This window comes from Danio rerio, chromosome 8 (genome assembly GCF_049306965.1).
Source record: "Danio rerio strain Tuebingen ecotype United States chromosome 8, GRCz12tu, whole genome shotgun sequence".
NCBI lineage: Eukaryota > Metazoa > Chordata > Actinopteri > Cypriniformes > Danionidae > Danio > Danio rerio.
Genome location: NC_133183.1, coordinates 59,006,959 through 59,030,949, shown reverse-complemented (window position 1 = coordinate 59,030,949; position 23,991 = coordinate 59,006,959). Strand labels below are relative to the sequence as shown.

At 37.1% G+C, this 23,991-nt stretch overlaps 1 protein-coding gene across 3 annotated transcripts in view; it reads left to right on the top strand.

Annotated features, from left to right (window-relative positions):
- The window catches only part of prickle3 (prickle homolog 3), an 81,345-nt gene that overhangs the window by 44,127 nt on the left and 13,227 nt on the right, over positions 1-23,991 (top strand). For all 3 annotated transcript variants that reach the window (XM_693557.10, XM_005167328.6, XM_021478499.3), the window contains 5 exons: positions 8,638-8,821; positions 10,526-10,639; positions 13,021-13,158; positions 19,071-19,274; positions 21,799-21,985. In XM_693557.10, the coding sequence (XP_698649.4) occupies positions 8,638-8,821; positions 10,526-10,639; positions 13,021-13,158; positions 19,071-19,274; positions 21,799-21,985 (827 nt within the window). The remainder of the gene's footprint in view (positions 1-8,637; positions 8,822-10,525; positions 10,640-13,020; positions 13,159-19,070; positions 19,275-21,798; positions 21,986-23,991) is intronic.

Here is a 23,991-nt window from a genome sequence, read left to right as displayed (position 1 = left end):
GTTGGATTGAGTTCTGGTGACTGTGGAGGCCATTTGAGTACAGTGAACTCATTGTCATGTTTAAGGAATGAGTCTGAGATGATTCGCGCTTGGTTATCCTGCTGAAAGTAGAAGATGAGTACACTGTGGTCATAAAGGGATGGACATGTTCAGCAACAATACTCAGGTTGGCTGTGGCGTTGACGCGATGCTCAGTTGGTAATAATGAGCCCAAAGTATGTCAAGAAAATATCCCTTTACACCATCACCACCACCAGCCTTAACCGTTAATACAAGGCAGGATGCATCCATGCTTTCATGTTGTTGACGCAAAACTCTAACCCGACCTTTCAAATGTCGCAGCAGAATTTTTAATAAGTTATGCTTTTTTTTTTTCAAATTTTGTATTTCATTGAGTCCCCTAGAAAGGGGTAAAAATATAAATTGTAAATGCATTTTATTTCATGAAGCAAAAGTATATGTTTAAATGCTTGAAGTTGTATAGTCATTTGAAGTAAGCTCAGCTCATGCTGCCGTGACTCCAGCCATTGTTCCTGTAGTTGTCACGGATTAACCTGCTGTGCTTGTCTTCATCAGAAACATTAGATCATGATGTCCTTAATAGATGCCCAAATTAGTGTGACAATGCCAGGGTAATTCCGTCAGGGTGAGGTGTCAAGCCAATGCTTGTGGGTTTATGTTTGCACTCAGTGCCTTGTTGTTACTCATTATCTGATCATTTGTGTCCATGTATATGTGTTTTACCTTATATTCCTTACCAAATTTCCCCACAAGTAAAGAAATGCCAGTACATTTTGACCTTTTGGCGACATTTTTTTTGGTCCCCATGATGAACACGGCTCATAAATCACACAGAATGAAATTTTTTTAAAGTGTAAAAAAGCTAAATGCTTCCTGTGAGGGTTGGTTGAACTTACTTTGAAATGACTACACAACTTGAAGCTTCATAAAATTTACAATAATATTTATGCCACTCTAGGGTGCTCATTGAAATACAAATTGGAAAACCCCTGTACTACTGGAGGTTATTACAAGACTTTTTTAAACGCCTTTAAATTATATTGAAATCAACGTTCACCATATGGTTCTTCGCCTGATTAAAAAAAGTACAGTAAAAATCATCATGTCTTTAGGTAGTCCCCACAAAGATGGTTACAAATGTGTGTGTCGCCTCACAGTAAGAAGATCTTTGAGTCCCAAGCCAGTTGGCATTTCTGTGTGGAGTTTGCATGTTCCCCTGTGTTTGTGTGGGTTTCCTCCGGGTTCCACCACATTCCAAATACATGCGCTACATTGGCCGTAGTGTATGAGTGCTTATGTGGACGTGAGTGTGTATGGGTGTTTCCCAGTACCGGGTTGACACTGGAAGGGCATGCTCTGAGTAAAACATATGCAATAGTTGACGGTTCATTCCGCTGTGGCGACCCCTGATAAATAAAGGGACTAAGCTGAAGCAAAATAAATTAATGAATGAATGTTTTTGTCCGTTTTTTTTTCATTGATTTTAACTTTGAATTTGTTTGATCAATCAGTTTTATTTTATTATGATTTTAGATTATTTGTTCACCTGAATGTTATAAGATTTCTAGTATTTTATTAGAATTAATTTATTCATAATAGTTTTATGATTTTATTAGTTTGTGACTTTTCTAATAATTATTTTTCATCTTAACATGCTTAGTTCTTTTTATCAATGAATTATTTAATTTATTAGTTATCATACATTATTTTTTTAAGATTTATTATCAGGAATTTTTATTGACAGGAAATGAAGTTGGGAGAGAGATGGATGGGATCGTGAAAGGTCTGCGTATTGGGACTCGAATGTTTGGTGCCTGCAAGACAGTTGTGCTATATACCGTGCAACAATTTCACCTTCATTCAATTCTATTGTAGTTAGCATCCCTTTTGTTGTTGTTGTTGTTGTTGGTAATGCTACCCTGTCCACATTCTGTGAGGTCTCTATGACGATGATTTAAGGTTTTGCGTAGTGGCCCAGAGGAATTTGAACACCAGACACAGGATGAGAAGTACAGCGCTGCGTCATATATTTTAAATTAAAAAGCGTTGATCACGTCACCTACAACCGTCTTATCTTTTGTTGTTCTGAGTAAAACGGATAGTTGGTGATTTAAAAAAAAAAGCACAGACAGAACAAGTTAACATTTTGGTTTGGATGATTTAGAAGAAAATTGGAATCTTTGATTTTTGGAAAATTGAATGTACAGAATGTAAGGAGGGTCAATTTTGAAACGTCGACAGAAGTAGATGCAACACCTTTTATACAAGCGTGTGTTTTCAGTCATGAATCACCTGCCTGACGTTATTCTAGTTATTATTAATAATAATATATATTTTGAGGAGTAATGATAGTTATCATGAACACTGGTTTTAGGTTCAGGAATGTTGGTGACAGGGTTTGACCAAAGTCAGAGTCCAACAACTGGATTCCTTCTAAATCACAAAGTTGATGTTGAATTACATTTGAATGACCAAACACCTCAGGATTCTGTCGTAATGACAAGAAGAAAAATTTTGTCATTGAACTGATCTCTCTGATTGATTTTTGTGTTATTTGAATCATTTAACAGGGCATATCGAAACTGATTGCGCGACAAATTATGTTACATTTATTTTTTGTTGTACCGTCAAATTTTCGCAACACAGGCTCATTGGAAATACATAACACACTTTAACATATGTTTGACTGCAGTTTCTAGGTAAAACAAACAGTATGACACCAGCAACTTTTGTTTCTTTTCACACTAATGATATTTTCAGGGACAGATTGTTGACGAATAAAGGGTTATTTTCATGCAGTATTTTTATTTTTATTTTTATCTTTTGCAAAATACCAAATAAATACCACAAAACAACTTAACAATGGTTATAATTTGTAATCAAATACTTTTCTGCCCTGCTCAGAAGTTTACTTTGTACAGTGTTGCACATGAGTACACTAAACAAAGTATTTAAAGATGATTCCTTGAATTTACTAAAACATTTTAAGTGAAGTGGTTGTAAACAATTTGTTTGGGCTGGATTTAAACAAACAAATTAAGTTGAACATTACTAAATTAAATTAGTTTGCTTAAATTCAACACAAATAATTTGTTTGCAACAATTTTACAGACATTTTTTTCAGTGTACCGCGTTTTTAGATAGTGTGTCAAGATAAAACAGTTTCAGCTTTTACACGCAGTGGCGTTCGTTACTGTGACTTCCAGAGCAGTGGACCAAGGGGGACAATGTGGGACAAGGGTTGCACACTTCTGTGTACTGTAGCTAGTTATTATGAAACAGCAACATGGCGGGACCATTTCTAAACACTGCATCTTGCGTTTTCAGAAGCAAAGATGTGCTCTTTCTTGTCTTTTCTCTCTTACTCCAGTGATTGCTCATCTGGACTGCAAGGTTATTATAGTTAACGAAAACTAACGAGAAAATGAAAACTACAATTTATAATAATTGTCGTTAACTGAAATAAAAATAAAAACGAGTTTAAAAAAAAAATAGAACAAAATGAAAGTGTGTGGTGTACATACAAAACTAATTGAAATTAAATAAAATTATAACAAAAACCTCCTTTATTTTCGTATTTGTAAATGTATTTAATACATAATATTACTGTAAGCTTTTTAGAAGTAAATTTATTTACTGCGTGCTGCAGATGTTTGACTCGTAATGTTACGGCACCTGAGTCTGAAGTCCTGCTGCCATTGGCCAGATCGAGCCGGTTCTCTTCCAGTCATCCTCGTTGTTGCTCCTGCGACAAAAACAATGAGTGGACATGACAGCAGCACGGTAACAGAATTACAGGGATTTATAACTATTACTTTAACAAATTTGTGCCCAATAATGGGTTTTATTTCTGTATCGCAATCGCAAACGAATCTTCTAAGTGAACCGGTTGCATCATTTGAAACGATTCGCGTCTTCAGTAAGCACTTATCTGACTTACTTTATAACAAGCCTAATACCCACCTCTGACTCGAAATAATCCAATATTTATTCTTATTCAGTTATTAGAACAGTAACGTTACACAGATTATATTTGAGAAGCGATGAACCGATAGCACTGTGCATGTGTAATACAGTGAACCAAACACAAACAGTACATGACAGGCTGCTGTGACTGAATTAAACTTGAACAACAGCAGCACTGGTAAACCGAGGGCTTAAATGACAGGATCTAGTGAAAAACGTTTATTTCATAACAGAGAATAGTAATAGAATTTAAATAAGGGAATCATGCTTCAGTTGGGTTGCAAAACTTTACTGTAAGACATTTTTCAGATCATAGTGCTGTTTTAACTGACTGAAATTATTATTGCTGACTACATAATTTTGGCATGTTGAGTCCAAACATCAGCGTTAAATATCTGAACTTCCCATTACTACTGTGTATTTAACCTCCGAAGCAGCCTTGCATTGTACTTAAGGCTGCTACTGTATCTTGGGGTTGTATTTGAATTAGAGGATGGGTAGATATTAGTGGTAGATGATAGTGTTCATGTATCCTTTAAATACAGGTTTCAAAAAATGTATGGCTGAGTTTTTTTAATTTATTCGACTTATTTTGAATCTTGATTCAATATGCTGATTTAGAAAAAAAAACTAAAACTAATACTGAAACTAATAAAAAACTAAACGAAAACTAAATAATTTCGAAATATTGAAACTAATAAAAACTAGTAAATCTCCATCTAAAACTAATTAAAACGAACTGAATTTGAAAACAAAAAGTCAAAATGAAATAAAAACCAAAACTAATCAAAAATCCAAAACTATTATAACCTTGCTGGACTGACTGTGTTCATTGTGGCAGTGCATGAACCGAACCATGACGATACAAAATACAAATACCATTGCAGTCCTAGTATAAACGTATTGTTTTTCCTGTCATTTAAGATGACCAATGACCATGTACAGTGGCGGAAATAAGCATTGAACACGTCACTTTTTTTTCTCAGAAACAATATTTCTAAAGGTGCTGCTGAGTTGAAATTTGAACCGAATGTTGGTAACAACCATTGAAAACAATATATGCAAAGAAAACAAAACTAATAAGTTTACAAGTTAAGTTATGTGTAATAGAATGAAATATCGCAGTGAAAAAGTATTGAACACATGAAGAAAAGGAGGTGTAGAAAGGCAGTGAAAGCCCAGACAGCATCTGACATCTCTCAGTTGTTCTTCAGCAATCATCTGCCCTTCATCAGTGTAAATTATTATCAGCTGCTTCACTCCAACATCTACATTAGCAGAAGGATGAAGATGAAACCAGGGAGGACATTTCAGCAAGACAATGATCCAAAACACAGCCAAGGAAACTCTCAAATGCTTTTAGAAAAAGAAAATTAAGCTGTAGAATGGCCCAGCCAATCACCTGACTTGAACCCAATAGAAAATAAAGCTCAGATTTGATAGACAGAAAAAAATGCAGTGATTAGCAAAGTGGTTTGGGACAAAAATATGATATATAATGAAATATCAAGCCATGTGCTTTGTAAATGCAGACTAGTAGATTCCTATTTTAGATTTTGTGACAACATTCTCGGCAACACATTCATGGCCTCAAATTATTTGTGAAGTGCTCTTGCAGTGACCTATAAATCTTGTAATCTTTTTAATCTCCTAGTGTACAAAGCTATTCTTGTTATGGTGGTTTTTAGGAGACATTGCTCAGACATTACACATCTTTAGAGCACCCTGTGTTAACCGTGTGTGTGTGTGTGTCATTGCCTGAGAATTTTCTATATTTTAAAATACAGAATGTAGATGCATTTACAGAGATGCATTTAAAGTGTATTTAAAGGGATAGTTCACCCAAAACTGAACATTCTGTCATCATTTACTCTCCCTTCACTTGTTCAAATCCTGTTTGAGTTTCTTCATTCTGTTAAACAAAAAAACAAGACATTTTGAAGAAAGTCTGTTAAAATTTTGAGTCGATAATGGTGTCAAGCTATTTATCCCAATTGCGAGACAAAGAGGGGGTTGTTGCTTGGTGATTTCCAAAAATCAAATATATATTTTTTAAACTATTAGTATCACCATATTTTACGCACAACCTACTAAACATACAAAAATTGTAGTTAATACTTACATTTAAAAACAACTGCATGCAAATAAAAAGCCATCCGTTTCAGTATTGACTATTCCGACAGTTCAGTACTTGTTATAACACATAACATTAACACTTTATCATTACCACACACTATGAATCTTTTATTAAGCATTACCATATTAAGCATTAAGCATTAACTCTAAATTAATAGATGTTAGTAAGTAGTTTATAACTGCAGATACAAATGCTCTATTCTTGACTTTAAAACACATTTAAAATGTGCTTAATAATTGTACCTTAATTCTTTGTGACTGAATAAATTTTCATTACTAAGTTCTAGGGGTGTCACGATTTAGATTTTTAATTGAAATCGGTCGAAATTTATGCTCAATTTCGATTATCGAATCAAAAAATAGAATCGTCGATGCTGCCACGCCCCCATGTCACGTCAGCTTGGCTTGCCAAGCGGGAAAAAAACAGGCTTGTTGAAGTGCTTGTTAAACTGCAGAAGCAGGAGACCCGTCGACAGAACTTAAACCCTCTCCTCTTTCAATGAAGTCGCCGGTGTGTAAGCATTTTGGATTTCCAGTGAGTTATGTTGGCAACGTTCGTGTTGTCGACAAAAAAAAAAAACACAGTTTTGCAAGCTCTGCTATGTAGGTATTACGTACGGTTCGTCTGATAGACAACACCGGCATCGTGATCCTCCGCCTGCCCCTGTTGCAAATCTGCTCGCGAAAAGTACACACTCAGGCCCTGTTTACACTGTCTTTGTTTAAATGGCATTTTAGAACGACAACGATTTGACATCCACAGTGGCGTGTAGCATTTCTGAGCAGCCCTCCTTCCTCTCTACCTCTGAAAATGCACATCACATGATCACAAAGACACAGACGCACACACAGCCATGCGCTCGAGACAGCAGGTCCAGGCAGTCAGAGGACTGCTTCAATCTTTCACTCACTTGTACTTAGTCATTTTAGCGAACACTTCAGATACTGTTGGCTGGTTCCTGTTGGTTGTGCGTCTTTTTTTACCGACGCCATTATAACGACACAGATCACTGCCTATTCACGAGTCCCGCAGAAAAAGTGATTGACAGGTGGTAATTATATTTGTATCTTGCCTTTATTCATTTACTGTATGATTTGTTTATGGGTAAAACAAAGACCATGCAGGTCAGGTAGTTTAAACGGTAGGCTACGAATAATTAATTGTTCAATAATTAATTATTCATAATCGAAAATCGAATCGTGCCTTTAGAATCGAAAATGTAATCGAATCGAGGATTTGGAGGATCGTGACACCCTTACTAAATTCAGTTACGCATTATTTACAAACCTTTTGTGTTTCGGAGTATTTTTTTATCTTTTATTTTTAGATCATTCAGCCTGAGTTAGTAAATGATTAATGAACTATTGAAATCAACATTTATATATCTCATTCTGGCATATAATGACAGTTACTATTCAATGCTTTTTTAACTCAGTTTTATGCAGTTTTGTGACCTAAAGCGAAGACCATTTATGCTTTATAAATCTCTTATAAATTACAGTTAAAGGCTCAGTATTAAATGGACATTAAATCTAGGAAATCTTATTTAAAAAATAAAATAGCTGTAAAGTTTAACCATTGCTGAATAACAGGAGTGTCATAAAATTGAACATAAAACTGGATAAAACAACAACAACAATATAATAATTCAACAATATAATATGATACAACATTTCAGTGTCATTTAGCAATGTTTGAACTGCACAGTAATTTTATTTTAGATAGTTGCAAAGATTTGTTTTTCATTTAGTTTGTGTGTCTTCAAATAAATAGAAATTAATAAAGTCGTTTAATTTCTTTTTTCCTGTTTAGAATAAAACTGAGCGTTTAATTGTCATTTATAAGGGATTTGTAAATCATAAAAAGTCCTTACTTTAGGTCGCAAAACTGGATGAAGTGGAGTCAATAAAGCATTTATTAACATACAAATTCACTATTAATATATGCCCGAATAATAAGAATTATAGATGTTCATTTGAATAGTTTATTAATCATTTACTAACTCATTCTGAATGATTTTTAAAAACCACCAACTATTCTTAAAAAAACTTGTTTGTAAATAATGCAGTACTTAATTTAGTTATGCAAAATAATAAAATAACAAAATTTGAAAATACAATCATCAAGCACATTTATAATATATGTATATATTTATAAAATATGCTCTTTGTAAAGTCAAATTAAAACAACCTCAGTTTTTCGCAATATGATGGTGACACAATGTTTTATTTAGGGTGGACTTTCCGTTTAAGGAAATGCTGACTTTGCACAATTGTATTATGGGCATTACCATCTATCCTTTGCATCATGAATATAAAATCGCTTTCCTTTTTTAACCACAAATGCATGATTTACCTTGTCTGGAAACTTCAAATGTCTCTTTTACGAAACTTGTATATTTATTCATACATTTCGTTGTTTTCCAGATCATAAATGCGAAAAAGTTGTGTAGAAAGAGTGAGTTTGTGTCTGTAGTTTTCTCTCATCGCTCCTGTGCCTGTGTGTTTCCTCAGGAAGATCTGTGTGCACTGTAAGTGTGTGCGTGAGGAGCATGTGGTGCGCTCGGTGCCCGGCCAGCTGGAGAGAATGATGATGAAGCTGGTGTCCGACTTCCAGAGGCACTCCATATCAGACGACGACTCGGGCTGCGCCTCTGAAGAGTACGCCTGGGTGCCGCCCGGGATCAAGCCTGAGCAGGTGACCAACAACAGTCTGTAGATACGCTGACATATAATGATATAAGTCATATATCATATATATATATATATATATATATATATATATATATATATATATATATATATATATATATATATATATATATATATATATATATATTTCCCCAATTTGTGCTGATAATCCAAAACACACCAACAAGTCCACTTCTGAACGGCTGAAGAAACACAAAATTAAGAATTTGAAGTGGCCTAGCCAAAGTCCTGACCTGAATGGAATTAAGATCCTGTGACTAAAATACAACAATTCTGCCAAGATGAGTGGGCCAAAGTTCCATCACAGCGCTGTAACAGACTTATTGCAAGTTGTTAAAAGCACTTGATTGCAGTTTTTGCTGCTACATGTGGCCCTAACAGTTATAGGGCTCTATTTTGACGGTCCAAACGCAGGGCGCAAACGCTTTTAGGGTGTTTTTTCTCATTTAAGGAACGGGAAAACCTGCTTTGCGCCGTAGCGCATGGTCTAAAAGGGTTGAGTTTATTCTCTTAATGAGTTATTGGTGTGTTTTGAGAATAAACCAATCAGAGTCTCATCTCCCATTCCCTTTAAGAGCCAGTTGCGTCGCGCCAAGAGCGCATTCGCTATTTACAGGACGCAAAGTAAGTCTAAGTGGAAAAAATGAGCATTTCACTAGCAAACAGTTCACAATTGACAGTTTTTTAACACAAAACTGTTAAACAGAGCATCTACTGCGTGAGAATGAGAGAAAATGGATCACTTTCGCTCTTGGATAGGGAAACCTATACGCACAGACATCAATTAGTCTATAAATAAATACTTTTGTTTGTTAAGCGCAAAGATTCGTTTCAAAACTATTTCTAAATTCAGTTATAATTTCCAGCAAACGAAAAAATGAACAATAATAACAAAATGTGCTCAAAAACCTGAGTTATATCCTAAAACACATGCTGTGCCCCATATGGTCTAAAACCTGACAGGTGGGCAAATCTAAGCTTGTTTTTAATAAAACAAATATAAATATGGATATAATAAATAATACTGCTAATAATAATAACATTATACAAAAGCAAATTGTTATGAATGAACTGAAAAAGCCTCCCGAGATGAAGAAGACATAAAAGCAGTGATTTTTCATATTTATGTAGGCTAGAAAATAATATGTTTTGTAATATTTTAATCCTTTATATTTATATCCTATATCTATTCTTATTATATCCTATATATATCCTTAATATTTACATTTGTTCATATGTAAAGATATTTCTCTATTGCTCTCTTGTGCGTATTAAGCAGTGTGTAAGCGAGGCGCAACTCTGCGCCGGAGTTTAGACCGGGTTAGTTTTGGTCTAATGAAAAATCTATTATAGTTTCTCAAAATAGCGACGCGCCAGCGGTCCACCTCAGAACGCCTTTTTTGACCAAAACGCCTATGGGCGCACAAATGAGCGCTAATGCATTTGCTATTTAAACAGCCTAGCGCAACGCCTCATAACGACTCTTGCGCCAAGCTGAAACTACCAAAAGACTACTGCGCCGCGTCTTGCGCCACACTGCGCCGGGTGTATGATAGGGCCCATAATGTTTAGGGGGCAAACTCTTTTTTACAAAGGGCTATGAGTGTTGGATTTTAATAATGAAAACCTTCATTTCAAATCGGGATGATGTGTTTATCTTGTGTAACCCTCTGCGCTCTTGTATGTCCAGGTTTATCAGTACTACAGCTGTATTCCTGAGGACAAGGTTCCCTACGTCAACAGTCCAGGAGAGCGATATCGTATCAAGCAGCTTTTGCACCAGCTGCCGGCCCATGACAGTGAGGTGAAACCCCTTACGTCCTTACACTCATGCTCTTCATGAGAACCACAAACTCAAAGACATCTTCATTGAGAATTAGATAAAAGCATGAACCCTACAAACATCACGTTCTTTTTAAGAAACAATGCACAGCATATTTTTAGTGTAGTTATTATCTGCTTTATTTCTTAGCGGATTACAGATTTATCTCATTTTTAAACATAATAGTTTTAATAACTCATTTCTAATAACTGGTTTCTTTTATCTTTGCCAGGATGACAGTAAATAATATTTGACTAGATATTTTTCAAGACACTTCTATACAGCTTAAAGTGACATTTAAAGGCTTAACCAGGTTAATTAGGCAAGTTAGGGTAAGTAGGCAAGTTATTGTATAACAATAGTTTGTTCTGTAGACAATCGAAAACAAATGGTTATCAAATGGTTATCATAAAAATAATAATAATAGCCTTGTTTTAATAAAATGTTAATAAAAAATTAAAAACTGCTTTTATTCTAACCGAAATAAAACAAATAAGACTTTCTCCAGAAGAAAAAATATTATCAGACATGCTGTGAAAATTTCCTTGCTCTGTTAAACACTTTATAGTTCATTCATTCATTCATTTTCTTGTCAGCTTAGTCCCTTTATTAATACGGGGTCGCCACAGCGGAATGAACCGCCAACCTATCCAGCAAGTTTTTACGCAGCGGATGCCCTTCCACCCGCAACCCATCTCTGGGAAACATCCACACTCACACACACTATGGACAATTTAGCCTACCCAATTCACCTGTACCGCATGTGTTTGGACTGTGGGGGAAACCGGAGCATCAGGAGGAAACCCACGCGAAGGCAGGGAGAACATGCAAACTCCACACAGAAACACCAACTGAGCCGAGGTTCGAACCAGCGACCCAGTGACCTTCTTGCTGTGAGGCGACAGCACTACCTACTGCGCCACTGCCTCGCCCACTTTATTGCAAACACTTGCAATAATTTGGCAAGTGTGTATTTTATTAAAATATTTTACAGTTAATATTACAGTTGTTACTTTATTTGCCTTTATATTTACACATTAATAATACAAAAAATGTACAATGTGCCAGAGATGGTTAAAAGGCCATTTTTCATCTACAGTTTTTAGACTGATGTTAGAACAGTCACCCTAAAAACAACATGATTAATCAATACTTAATATACAAACATCAAAATACATGTAAACTTACAGCATTCCTATAAATTAACAATGCATTAAAAAGTACATTATACCTAAAGCTAACACATCAACATCCACAATAATTACTGATTTTTTTTTATTGTCTTATTTAGCTAAAATAATGCTCAAAATTAAAAAATAAAATCTAAATTGAAAATTAAATCTACATTTTTTTTCTACTAAGTAAATACTCTTAAACGAGCCTTAATAGACAATTTTTATTTGTTCAATAAATATTTTCAATTGAATTTAAATTAGTCATTCATTTTCTTTTCAGCTTAATCCCTTTATTAATCTGGGGTCGCCACAGCGGAATGAACCGCCAACTTATCCAGCATATGTTTTACGCAGCGGATGCCCTTCCAGCCGCAACTCAACACTGGGAAACACCCATACACCCTTGCATTCACACACATACACTACGGCCAGTTTAGCTTATTTTATTAACCTGTAGCACATGTCGTTGGACTGTAGGTGAAACCGAAGGAAACCCACACCAACACAGGGAGAACATGCAAACTCCACAAAAAAATGCCAACTGACCCAGCCAGGGCTCAAACCAGCAACCTTCTTGCTGGCGACAGTGCTACCCATCGTGCTGCCTAATATAATTTAATCTGTTTATCTAGCTTTCAGCAAGTTTTGCCATCTATATTTGATCACAACATACAGCGGGGAAAATAAGTATTGAACCATTTTTCAGGTGCCTTGAAAGCTTTTACCAAATGTTGGTAACAACCAAAGAAATTAATATATGCAAAGAAAATAATCTAATCTTATAAATCAAGTTGTGTGTATTAAAATGAATGACGCAGGGAAAAAGTATTGAACATATGAAGAAAGGAAGGTGTAGAAAGGCAGTGAAAGCCCAGACAGCAGCTGAATTCTCTCAGTAGTTCTTTAGCAACCCTCCGCCCTTCATCAGAGTGCATTAATATCAGCTGCTTGAGAAGTTCAGGACTTTCTTCTTGTGTCATTCCATTGTTTTTGTTTTATTTTACTTTTTCTGTATGTCTTGTTTGGGTTTTTACCAAAATCTGGTTCAATTCCTTGTCAACAACTCTTTAGAAATTTTATTCCCAGGATAAAAACATGACGTGAAATTTCCCTGCTGTATCAGTGAGCTTAAAAAACATTGTCATGTTTGCATTGATCCTTACAGCTTTTGTAAATGTGTTTCCAAAGCCTCAGTACTGCAACTCTCTGGATGAAGAAGAGAAGAAAGAGCTGCGGTTGTTCAGCCAGCAGAGGAAGAGGGAGAATCTGGGCCGCGGCATCGTCCGGCTCTTCCCGGTCACTATGACTGGAGCAATCTGTCAACAGGTGAGGAACAGAGACACGAGAATACCAGACTGTCCTCAAATCAGTCCAAACAGCTGCTTTTCAACTGACTGCATGCTTAACCAGGAAATCACAGTATACTGAGCTCAATAGCACACTTGACTCATTAGTAGGGCCAGAAAGAATCTGCAGACATTTTTTGCTATTTCTGCACAGAATTTTGTTTAAAATCTGCGGATTTATCCGGAATGATTTTGGGAGTATCATAACTAAAACCTTAATATATGAAATAAAAAATAATACCTTTTTGACTTTTATTTAATGTTTACGACGCAAATCCAATTAGATCCACTTATTTGGTAAACAAAGCCAGTCTCTCAAATAACAAATCTACTGAAAGGCAGAAATATATAAGTTTACAAACTATATTGTGCATAAATCATATAAATATTATCAAATTAGTCTAATAGTTAGTGTAAAAAATTAAACCGTTTTAAGCCATATTAAACTTTCATTTTACAAAGGCCTCTCTGAAAAAAAAATAGATATTTTTAGATATTTTCTAAAAACAATAAACACCGGAGGAGGTTTAAAATATTATTTAAAAAGTATTTGGATACGATGATATTAATCAAACCGTGCAAACAGAGCATTTTTGGGGTGAGTGAAAGCAGAATCTAGCCTACCTTTTTTTCTGTCACTCAGTCATGCGCAGCGCCGCTTTAAACGCATTGGGGAAAAGTCCGAACACAAAATGTGTCCTATATCCTCAAACAAGTGTTTATATTTTTATATGACGTGGTAAAATTCATAAATGAAACGTTAAATGTAGAGCTTTATTAGTGAATAGCTGCTGAGCGCAACAAATATTGCTATATTTTATTAGGCTACTTGCTTCTTATGTTCTGAAACACTTAAACAAAGTCTATCAAAACAAGGATGTTATGAAATACATTTTATACCGAGTTATTAACGAAGAATATCTGTTGTGTTATATTATGTATGGGTGCGCTCGCTGCGCTGGGTCCCTCCGTTAGTGGCGAGAGCACTCGATGCCAACAGTCGGTCGGTGAGTAACCGTATATAATGAATGGAAACACACAGGCCCATGCGTATAGACATATAATGTAATGCTGTACAGCACAGGTGTCAAACTCAGTTCCAAAAGGGCCGCAGCTCTGCACAGTTTAGTTCCAACCCTAATTAAACACACCTGATCAAACTAATTGAGTCCTTCAGGCTTGTTTGAAACCTACAGGTGAGTGTGTTGGAGCAGGGTTGGAACAAACTGTGCATGGCTTCGGCCCTCCAGGAATTGAGTTTGACACCCCTGCTGTACAGTAACGTGTCATTTGTTTGTTTCGGTTGTCTTTATTTGAATGGTTTTGTGATGGTGTGCTTTAACTGCCTGATTCCCGCTGAGGTGGGCGGGTTGTGTGACGTTTGATTCGGGGAATGTTCTGGGGGCGGGGTTTGTGTGATGCGCTGCGAGCTATTAGCCTGACAGTGGAAACGCGACATGATTTCGGCCTCACTGCTCAACCTCCCGGGTGATTGGCCCAGCCCGATAAAAGCCCAGGCTCGCACTGGTCCGATAGTGGAAATGCGGCTAATGACAAAGTCTAACGGGACCTCTGATTCTGGAATATATTTTATCTCAATACTGGGAAACACCCATATAATCTTACATTCACAAACATTCACTTCAACCAATTTAACTGTAGTCAATTCACCTATTCACCTTATTCTCCGCAGACGAGCGGGCGCAGCCATTTGAATCTTTTTGGCTCGAGACTTCCGGTTTGATTCACTTCCATTCATTTTTAAAAATTGCTCGTTACGCTGCTCGATGTTGCAAACTGATATTTCCTTATTATATTATTCTACTTGGTCTGTATAGTCATGCAAACATTTGTTTGTAGAGCAAGTAGTTTGACCGTTTTCTGCCGTTTATTATTCCTAGTCATTTCTCCCAAAGGCGACTGAATCGGACGTTCTAAAACAATCTCAAAAACAGGCGCAACTTCCACATATAGAATTCAGAATTCATTCTGTGTGATATTAAAAAAAGTCTTAAATATAACTCTCAGAAACCTGCAGATATCCTGATGCACTTATCACAGTATACTCGGCTCAATAGCAAGTATGGAGTGTTCGGAAAACTACTTGAGCTGAAGAGGCACTCGTCTGGCTTCAGGAAGCTCAATTCAAACTCCAGATATCATATGTACTAGATAAAAGCGCATACTTTCCATAAACCGCTGCCATATTTCAACACCCATAATGCACTGCAGCTGACGAGTGGCTGCCAGCAGGGTGTGACTGGCGGTTTGTGTCTCGTCGAGTTGATTTATGTGAATGCTTAAACGTACAGAGACGTAGCAAAGTTAGAACGCAGTCTTTTTCATATTTCTACATGCCATGTTTCTCATTTGGACTTCATTATAGCTGTTTATGATGAAGGTGTGGCTCTGCTGGAGAACAAGATGTTAAGATGTTAACTAAAGGGTGGTAGACGTGTGGTGAAGAAGATTTACCTCTTCACTTGTGGTAAAATCACTGCAAACCCTACATCTTAGAAATCATACACTGTGAAAAATGCAGGGTGTTCCACACAATTCCTTCATGTTGTCCCAAAACAAATGAATCAATTAAATTGATAAGTTAATGTCATCGTTTTTACAAATTTAATTGGATTCAACATAAAACATTTAGGTTGTCCCAAAAACTCATGAATTGTTGTTTTTTCAACTCATTTTAAATATGTTGTTTGAACAGGCAGCAAAAGGCGTTTTTAACGTACAATTTTTTTTCTATTTTTATTTATTTATTTTTATTTATTTATTTTTATTTATTTATGTATGTATTTATATAATTATTTTAATCAACTTATATTGAAATTATCAACTTTTTTTTTTTGAGCAATGTGTTTATTCTTTTTGATTATGCAAGACAGGTAACAGAAAAACACAAAGACATTTCGTTGTAATTATTTCCCACCCCATCAAAAGAACGTCACTCTTTTCTTCCCTAAATAAATACACAGAATTCTCTTACAAGAGACAATTTAAATGCAAAACAAATATTGCTAGGCACCCAAAAACCAAGTATACATAACTGTACTTTACACATGAAAGTTACATTATCCAACAAAACAAAACGAAACACACACAAAAAAATAAAAAATATAGATAAAAACAATATGTTGGTTACACCTCTTGTAATAAACTACGAATATTATTGTTGTTAATGTAGTAATTAAACGGCTTCCATATTTCTTTATACTCATCCATTTTGTTTTTGAAATTGTCAACTTACTGAAGTAATTCTTCTTTTTCTTATTATTTTATTCAACTATTTTTATTGTTAAACAGCCAAATACAAAGAACACACTTCACACTACACATACATGATAGATGTTACATATTCAGCCATCTGTCACACCAAGAAAATTCTATTATTATTATTATTATTATTATTATTAGTTGCTCGCTTCCAAAATAAGTTCATATTTACTAAATATATTTGTGCGTATTTTTGTGTTTAAATATATGCATGACTATATTATATATGACTATATATCTATACACAGTTGAAGTCAGAATTATTAGCCCCCTGAATTATTTGCCCACTTTTTTTCCCCCAATTTCTGTATAACGGAGAGTGGATTTCTCCAACACAGTTCTAAGCACAATAGTTTTAATTACTCATTTCTAATAACTGATTTATTTTATCTTTGCCATGATGACAGTAAATAACATTTGACTAGATATTTTTCTAGACGAGAAGAGCATGCATACTCCACACAGAAATAGCTTGAACCTGCGACCTTCTTGCTGTGAGGCGATTGTGCTACTCGCTGCGTCTTTCTGCTGCAGTTTCCCCCACAGTCCAAAGACATGCTCTATAGGTGAATTGAATAAACTAAATTGGCATTAGTGTATGAGTATGTGTGTGGGTGTTTCCCAGTACTGGGTTGTGGCTAGAAGAACATACGATGTGTAGAACGTGTGCTGGAATAGTTGGCGGTTTATTCCACTATGGCGACCTCTGAAGTAAAGGGTATTACAGTAGAACATAAAACAAATACAGTAGAGACTGAGCCAAAGGAAAACGAATTAATGAAAATTCTATAATTATTTTTTGAAATGGTTAAAATGGATCATAAATGATAGAATATGTGCTGGGAAAAGGTTTATTATGGTTAATTGCATCCAAAAAAGAGGGTTGCAGTGACTAAAAACGTGTCTTCTAGGGGAATTTTAGAATATTCATCATTGATCAAGTTGTGATCTAATGACTTTTTATCATGTTGTTGTGTTTGTATGTTGTTTTGTGCAATGCTTGATTATTAACAAACGGTTCTGACTGTAATTTATATATTGAATATAATATGTCTGCTGGAGAACAAGATGTTACTATATGTGCATAGACACCTGGTGAAGATTTGACGTTTCACTATCGAATACTTAGTACGTGGCGCCATGAATATAGCCAATGCTGTTCATAAGATAATAAGCATACGACGTCACAGTACTCATGCAGGATTCGCTCAGGGCTTTCATTAAAGGGAACACCCCCCACTTTCGGTTCAGGTCTACCTCAGATTTTTTTCAATAGATGCATCATAAGGGGCGTGGAGCTCCGCGAGCAACGGGCAGGAGTGGGCGTGGCCAGCAGCAGGGGAGAAGGAGGGGACCGAACTGTTGTCAGTTAGCTCACAAAATGACCATGAGGAGACCCCAGATTTTATAGTTTACAAAGTTTACATGCAAATAAACAAACAGTAATTTTATGCCCTGCTACATTTGTTATTTGTTATTTCATATACAGATAACCACAATTTATATCATTATAAAGATAAGCGTGTTCATATAAACACTATAAATGAGGACTTCTCCCTCAATCCCCGGGTCTGAATGCAGACTCAGTGCAGCAGGTCTCTTGCCCTGTCTATTTTAACCATTAGCCCTGCTGGTAATCTAGAGAATTTAGACAAACACAGCAGCACGGCGATGTGTCTAAATGTGAACAAACTCCTGATAAAAGACAACGTCCACCATTCTCCAATTCTCGTACTGCTCTCCCGACAAAAATGCTTGCTGCACAGAAACCGCTTTGCTGACCCTGATAGGTTCACAGGGAAAAACAAGCAACAAACCCCGTGGATCATAGAAACAAACACATACGAGCCTTCATGAACAGCTAAATACTGTGTGCCGTGGGTTCGTGAACGCGGTCTCTCCCATCAACGTAGGATCTCACAGCTTGGCACTGGCAGGTCTGTCTTGCCTTCGGAAAGCATGTGCAGTCATGAATAATTAAGAAGCCGGGTCTTCTCATAGGATAAGAAAACTTTGCTATGAATAATAATGAGAAATCGATGCGTCATCTTTGCACTTGCAGTTTTGCGCTATGACGCCGATTTGGATCCCACCCCAAAAATTATTTTAAACCCGGAAGCTGAAATTAGCTGACAAAAGCTCAAAATTATCCAGTTTTCCCCACGATTAAAGCTAACAGATGCTAACATTGTCTTAACTGATGCTCAACACACACAAATTTCTTAAAATCTAAAAAAAATAATAATAATACTTGAGGGTTTCGTAAACCTTTAAAGAGAGAGTTTACCCAAAAATGAAAATGCACTTTTTACTCTCCCTCAAGAGTTTCTTTATTCTGTTGAACACAAATGAAGATATTTTGAAGAAAGCTGAAAACCTGTAATCGTTGACTTCCATAGTAGAGGAAACATACTATTGAAGAAGTCGATAGTTGCAGGTTTCCAACATTTTTCAAAACGTCTTCTTTTCTCTCATAAAGATTTGAAAGACGTAAAGAGTGAGTAAAGGATGACAGAATGTTCATCTTTGGGTGAACTATCCCTGTATATATCCAGCTTGTAATCATGAGTAATCGTTTCCCTCACATTTTGTTCCCCCTTTTGCTTTCAGTGTGGCAGGCAGATCTGTGGCGGAGACATCGCCGTGTTTGCGTCACGAGCGGGTCACGGCTCTTGCTGGCATCCGCAGTGTTTCCAGTGCGCCTCCTGTAATGAGCTGCTGGTCGACCTCATTTACTTCTACCAGGACGGACACATCTACTGCGGACGGCACCACGCAGAGCACATCAAACCCCGCTGCCAGGCCTGCGACGAGGTAAACGCTTCAATGCAGCTCATTAATTTCCCCCAGTTTAATGTTTGGTGTCACATGCACCGCTGGTCTGATGTTAGAATTCATTAAAGTGACATGAACTCAACACAGGCTCATTGGAAAAGAGTGCTTCAGCCTATATTTTTGAAACCTGCAAAAAAGTACCAAAACATACATTCGACTGTGGTTTCTATGTAAAGTGAACACTAGGGGGCAGCAGCTTTTGCTTCCTTTTCACACTAATGACTTTTACAGGGACATAATATTGACGAATAAAGGATTAGTCTCATGCAGTTCTTTGCACAACACCAAATAGATACCATAAAATAACAGAGTCTAGGATTTGTAATGGGATACATTTGCCTTTTATCATATCTCAGTTTACTCGGTAGTTTACTTTGTACTGTGTTGTACCTGTGAGTGCTAAGGTTCGAGTCTACTGAAGCATTGTTCAACAAAAGAGAAAAAAAGTTATATAAAATCTATACAAAACTATATCACAGGGTGCTTTTCTCTATGTAAACACTATTGGTTGGGTTTAAGGAATGGTTTAAGTCAGTTGTTCCCAGGGTGATCTGTACAACAGGCCGGAACTGGAAGCTTCAACAAAATATACACTAAGGCCCAATCCCAATTCTACCCCTTAGCCCTTCCCCTTAGCCCTACCCCTCGTTTTGCGAGTTCACGTCAATGGGTAGGGGTGTACCCTCTTTAGCTTGAAAGCGTAGGGCTAATAGCCCTTTGAACTAACATTTTTCAGGACCACACTCGAATCCAAGGGGTAAGAACATTTCCCAGAATGCACCAGCCACAACGGCAGTATTGCAGATCCACAAATTAGTATTTTTTTGTCATTATTATGAATTTTTACAACAAACAAGCACATGTTTTAATATGTTCATAACCGCATTTTTGTTTCACCGTCATGCTTTTAAAAAAACTCGCTAAAATAAAAACTGCTAACTGCATAACATCAGCGCATGTTATGTTTCGCAATAATATATACTGAGGCAAGTTTCTCAAATGAGCCCAGACTGTTTGAACTGCCTACTTTTTTATTATGTTTTACTCTTCACCATTTATATTTTCACGAAGATTGCCACATTAAAAAAACATTGTAATTTAGAAGCATAGGGCTATTTTCTGTTCTGTTTCATCCCTTTGCATCTGAACATACTGTTAGAATAGGTGTGGATTTTAGACACAGAAGTAAATGCCCACTGGTCTGTTTGGCTAAACTTTGGAATAATTAAAATGTTCAAAACTTGTTAGGAAGAGCTGTGCATATATTGCCACTTTATTAGGTACACCTGTCCAACTACACATTAATGCAAATTTCTAATCAGCCAATTACATGGCAGCAACTCTACGCATTTAGGCTTGTAGACATGGTCATGAGGATCTATTTCAGTTCAAACCGAGCATCAGAATGGGGAAGAAAGGTGGTTTAAGTGACTTTGGTTGTTGTTTGGTTGACATGGTTTTTGGTGGCAGACAAGCTGGTAGGAGTATTTCAGAAACTGCTGATCTACTGGGATTGGTCCGAAAAAGAGAAAATATCCAGTGAGGGGCAGTTCTGTGGGCGCAAATGCCTTGTTAATGGTCAGAGGAGAATGGCCAGACTGGTTCCAGCTGATAGAAAAGCAACAGTAGCTCAAATAACCACTCGTTACAACCGAAAGTATGCAGAAGAGCATCTCTGAACACACAACACGTCCAATCTCGAGGCAGATGGACTACAGAAGCAGACCACACCGGCTTCATCTTCTGATGGCGACTTCCAGCAGGATAACACTCCATGTCATAAAGCGTGAATCATCTCAGACTGGTTTCTTGAACATGACAATGAGTTTACTGTATTCAAATGGCCTCCACAGTCACCAGATCTCAATCCAATAGAGCACCTTTGGGATGTGGTGGGATGGGAGCTTCGCATCATGGTTGTGCAGCCGACAAATTTGCAGCAACTGTGTGATGCTCTCATGTCAATATGGAGCAAAATCTCTGAGGAATATTTCCAATAGTGATTCCAATAGTGAATCTATGCCATCAAGGATTAAGGCAGTTCTGAAGGCAAATGGGAGTCCAGCCCAGTACTTGTAGGATGTACCTAATAAAGTGGCTTTTTTGTTTGATCATTTGTTTACTTTTTTCCAACAACAAAAAATTTGACCAGAAGTGTAAACACTGTAAAAAATGTTAGGTTTCATACAATTTTCTTTATGTTGTCCCAATACAAATCCATTGAGTTAACTTATTAGTTTTTACAAACTCAAGTGGATTCAACATAAAAACAATTAGAATTAGAATTGTGTTGTGTCCGCTCATTTTAAATAAGTAGTTTGAACAAGCAGCAAAAGCCATTTTTGGGTGAATTGCTGTAGCAGTGAAATTCTGAGCAAATCACTGCCAAAGATTCCACACCATCCTATTTACTTTACTAAAAATGACTGCCTCATTTTCTAAGTATGTTCAAACAGCAAACAGTAGAAGGCTACATAATTTAACGTGTGATGTTGTTGATCAGATCATCTTTGCGGACGAGTGTACTGAGGCGGAGGGCAGGCACTGGCACATGAAGCATTTCTGCTGTTTCGAGTGTGAGGCAGCTCTGGGTGGCCAGCGCTACATCATGAGAGAGAGTCGACCGTACTGCTGCCGCTGCTACGAGTCTCTGTACGCCGAATACTGCGACACCTGCGGAGAGCACATCGGTGAGTGCACGAACACATGGAGATTTCCATTTCACCATGACAGGAGAACTAAAAATACACTGCCTGGACTAAAACGATTTAGTGGTAGACTATTATGGCGTGTGTCCACCGAAGCATTTTTGCACTGCAGAAATGCTAATGCTGTTTTAAAATTGCTAAGCTGTGAGCGTTATTTGCAGTGCAGTTGCTATGATACGGATACAGTGATTAACATATACGAGTTCACCCCTTACAATTCTCTCATTTAAATTCATTCATTTTTGGCTTAGTCCCTTTATTAATCTGGGGTGGCCACAGCGGAATGAACCGCCTACTTATCCAGCATATGTTTTACGCAGCGGATGCCCTTCCAAATACAACCCATCTCTGGGAAACACCAATACACTCTCATTCACATTAATAGACTACGGACAATTTAGTCTACCCAGTTTGCATGTTCTCCCCGTGTTGGTGTGGGTTTCCTCCGTGTGCTCCGGTTTCCCCCCACAGTCCAAACACATGCGCTATTGGGAATTGAATAAACTAAATTGGCTGTAGTTTATGAGTGTGTGTGTGTGTGTGTGTGAATGTGAGTGTGTATGGGTGTTTCCCAGTGCTGGGTTGTGGCTGGAAGTGCATTCGCTGCATAAAACATGCCAGAATAGTTGGCGGTTCATTCCGCCGTGGTGACCCCAGATTAATAAGGGACTAAGCTGAAGGAAAATGAACGAATGTATGAAATAACACAGAAAAACAACAACCTTAATATAAAAGCTGCTACATTTTTATCCGCTGGAACATTTGCGATTATATAATATGCCACGCCAGGCAGCATGTGATGAAGTAATGACATAAAGTACAGTTCAGAAGTTTGGGATCAGCGAGGAAGATTAAATGGAAAGTGACAGGAAAGACTCTTACATTGTTACATAAAATTCTGTTGCAAGTTAATGCTGCTCTTTCCAATGTTATATTACTCTAATCCTGAAAATGCTTTGTAATATCCACAAAAAGGCAACGCCGTGGCGCAGTAGGTAGTGCTATCGCCTCACAGCAAGAAAGTCGCTGGGTCGAGCTTCGGCTGGGTCAGTTGGCGTTTCAGTGTGGAGTTTGCATGTTCTCCCTGCGTTCGCGTGGGTTTCCTCCGAGTGCTCCGGTTTCCCCCCCAGTCCAAAGACATGCAGTACAGGTGAATTGGGTAGGCTAAATTGTCCGTAGTGTATGAGTGTGTGTGTGATTGAGTGTGTGTGAATGTTTCCCAGAGATGGTTTACGGCTGGAAAGGGTATCCCCTACGTAAAAACGTGCTGGATAAGTTGCCGGTTCATTCCGCTTTGGCGACCCCGGATAAATAAAGGGACTAAGCCGAAAAGAAAATGAATGATTAAATATCCACATTAGTAGCAAAAGATTTAAAGCAAATCGGCACACAGCCACTTTAGCTCTCAAAAAGAAATTTTTTTATTGTCAATATCACAACGTTTCGACCGACATGGTCTTCATCAGGTAAAGCCTTGCAAATGGAAGTTCTCCAGAAATAGTCAAACAGCTCTACACAGCACCTGCAGTCAATTATCACAATCAGCTAACAAGCCGATAAACAGGAACATTTGCATACAATAATAGACATCTAACAATATGAAAAACATACATCCCATTACAAACAAACATTTAAAATACAAATACAAATTCTCACTATAGACTTCCTCGGAGACAGTATTCTATAGGCTAAATAGATATAGCGCATCACACCTGCACAAAATCACATTGATCAAACACAAGGCCAGTAGACCTAGGGGCAAAAAACATTATGTACATATTTAGTATACAACATGTCATTCATTCACTTTCTTGTCAGCTTAGTCCCTTTATTAATCCGGGGTCGCCACAACGGAATGAACCGCCAACTTATCCAGCAAGTCCCTACGCAGCGGATGCCCTTCCAGCTGCAACCCATATCTGGGAAAAGTATACAACAATACAGAATGCAAATACACTTACAAAAAGGATTTTAAATCAAAATCCAAA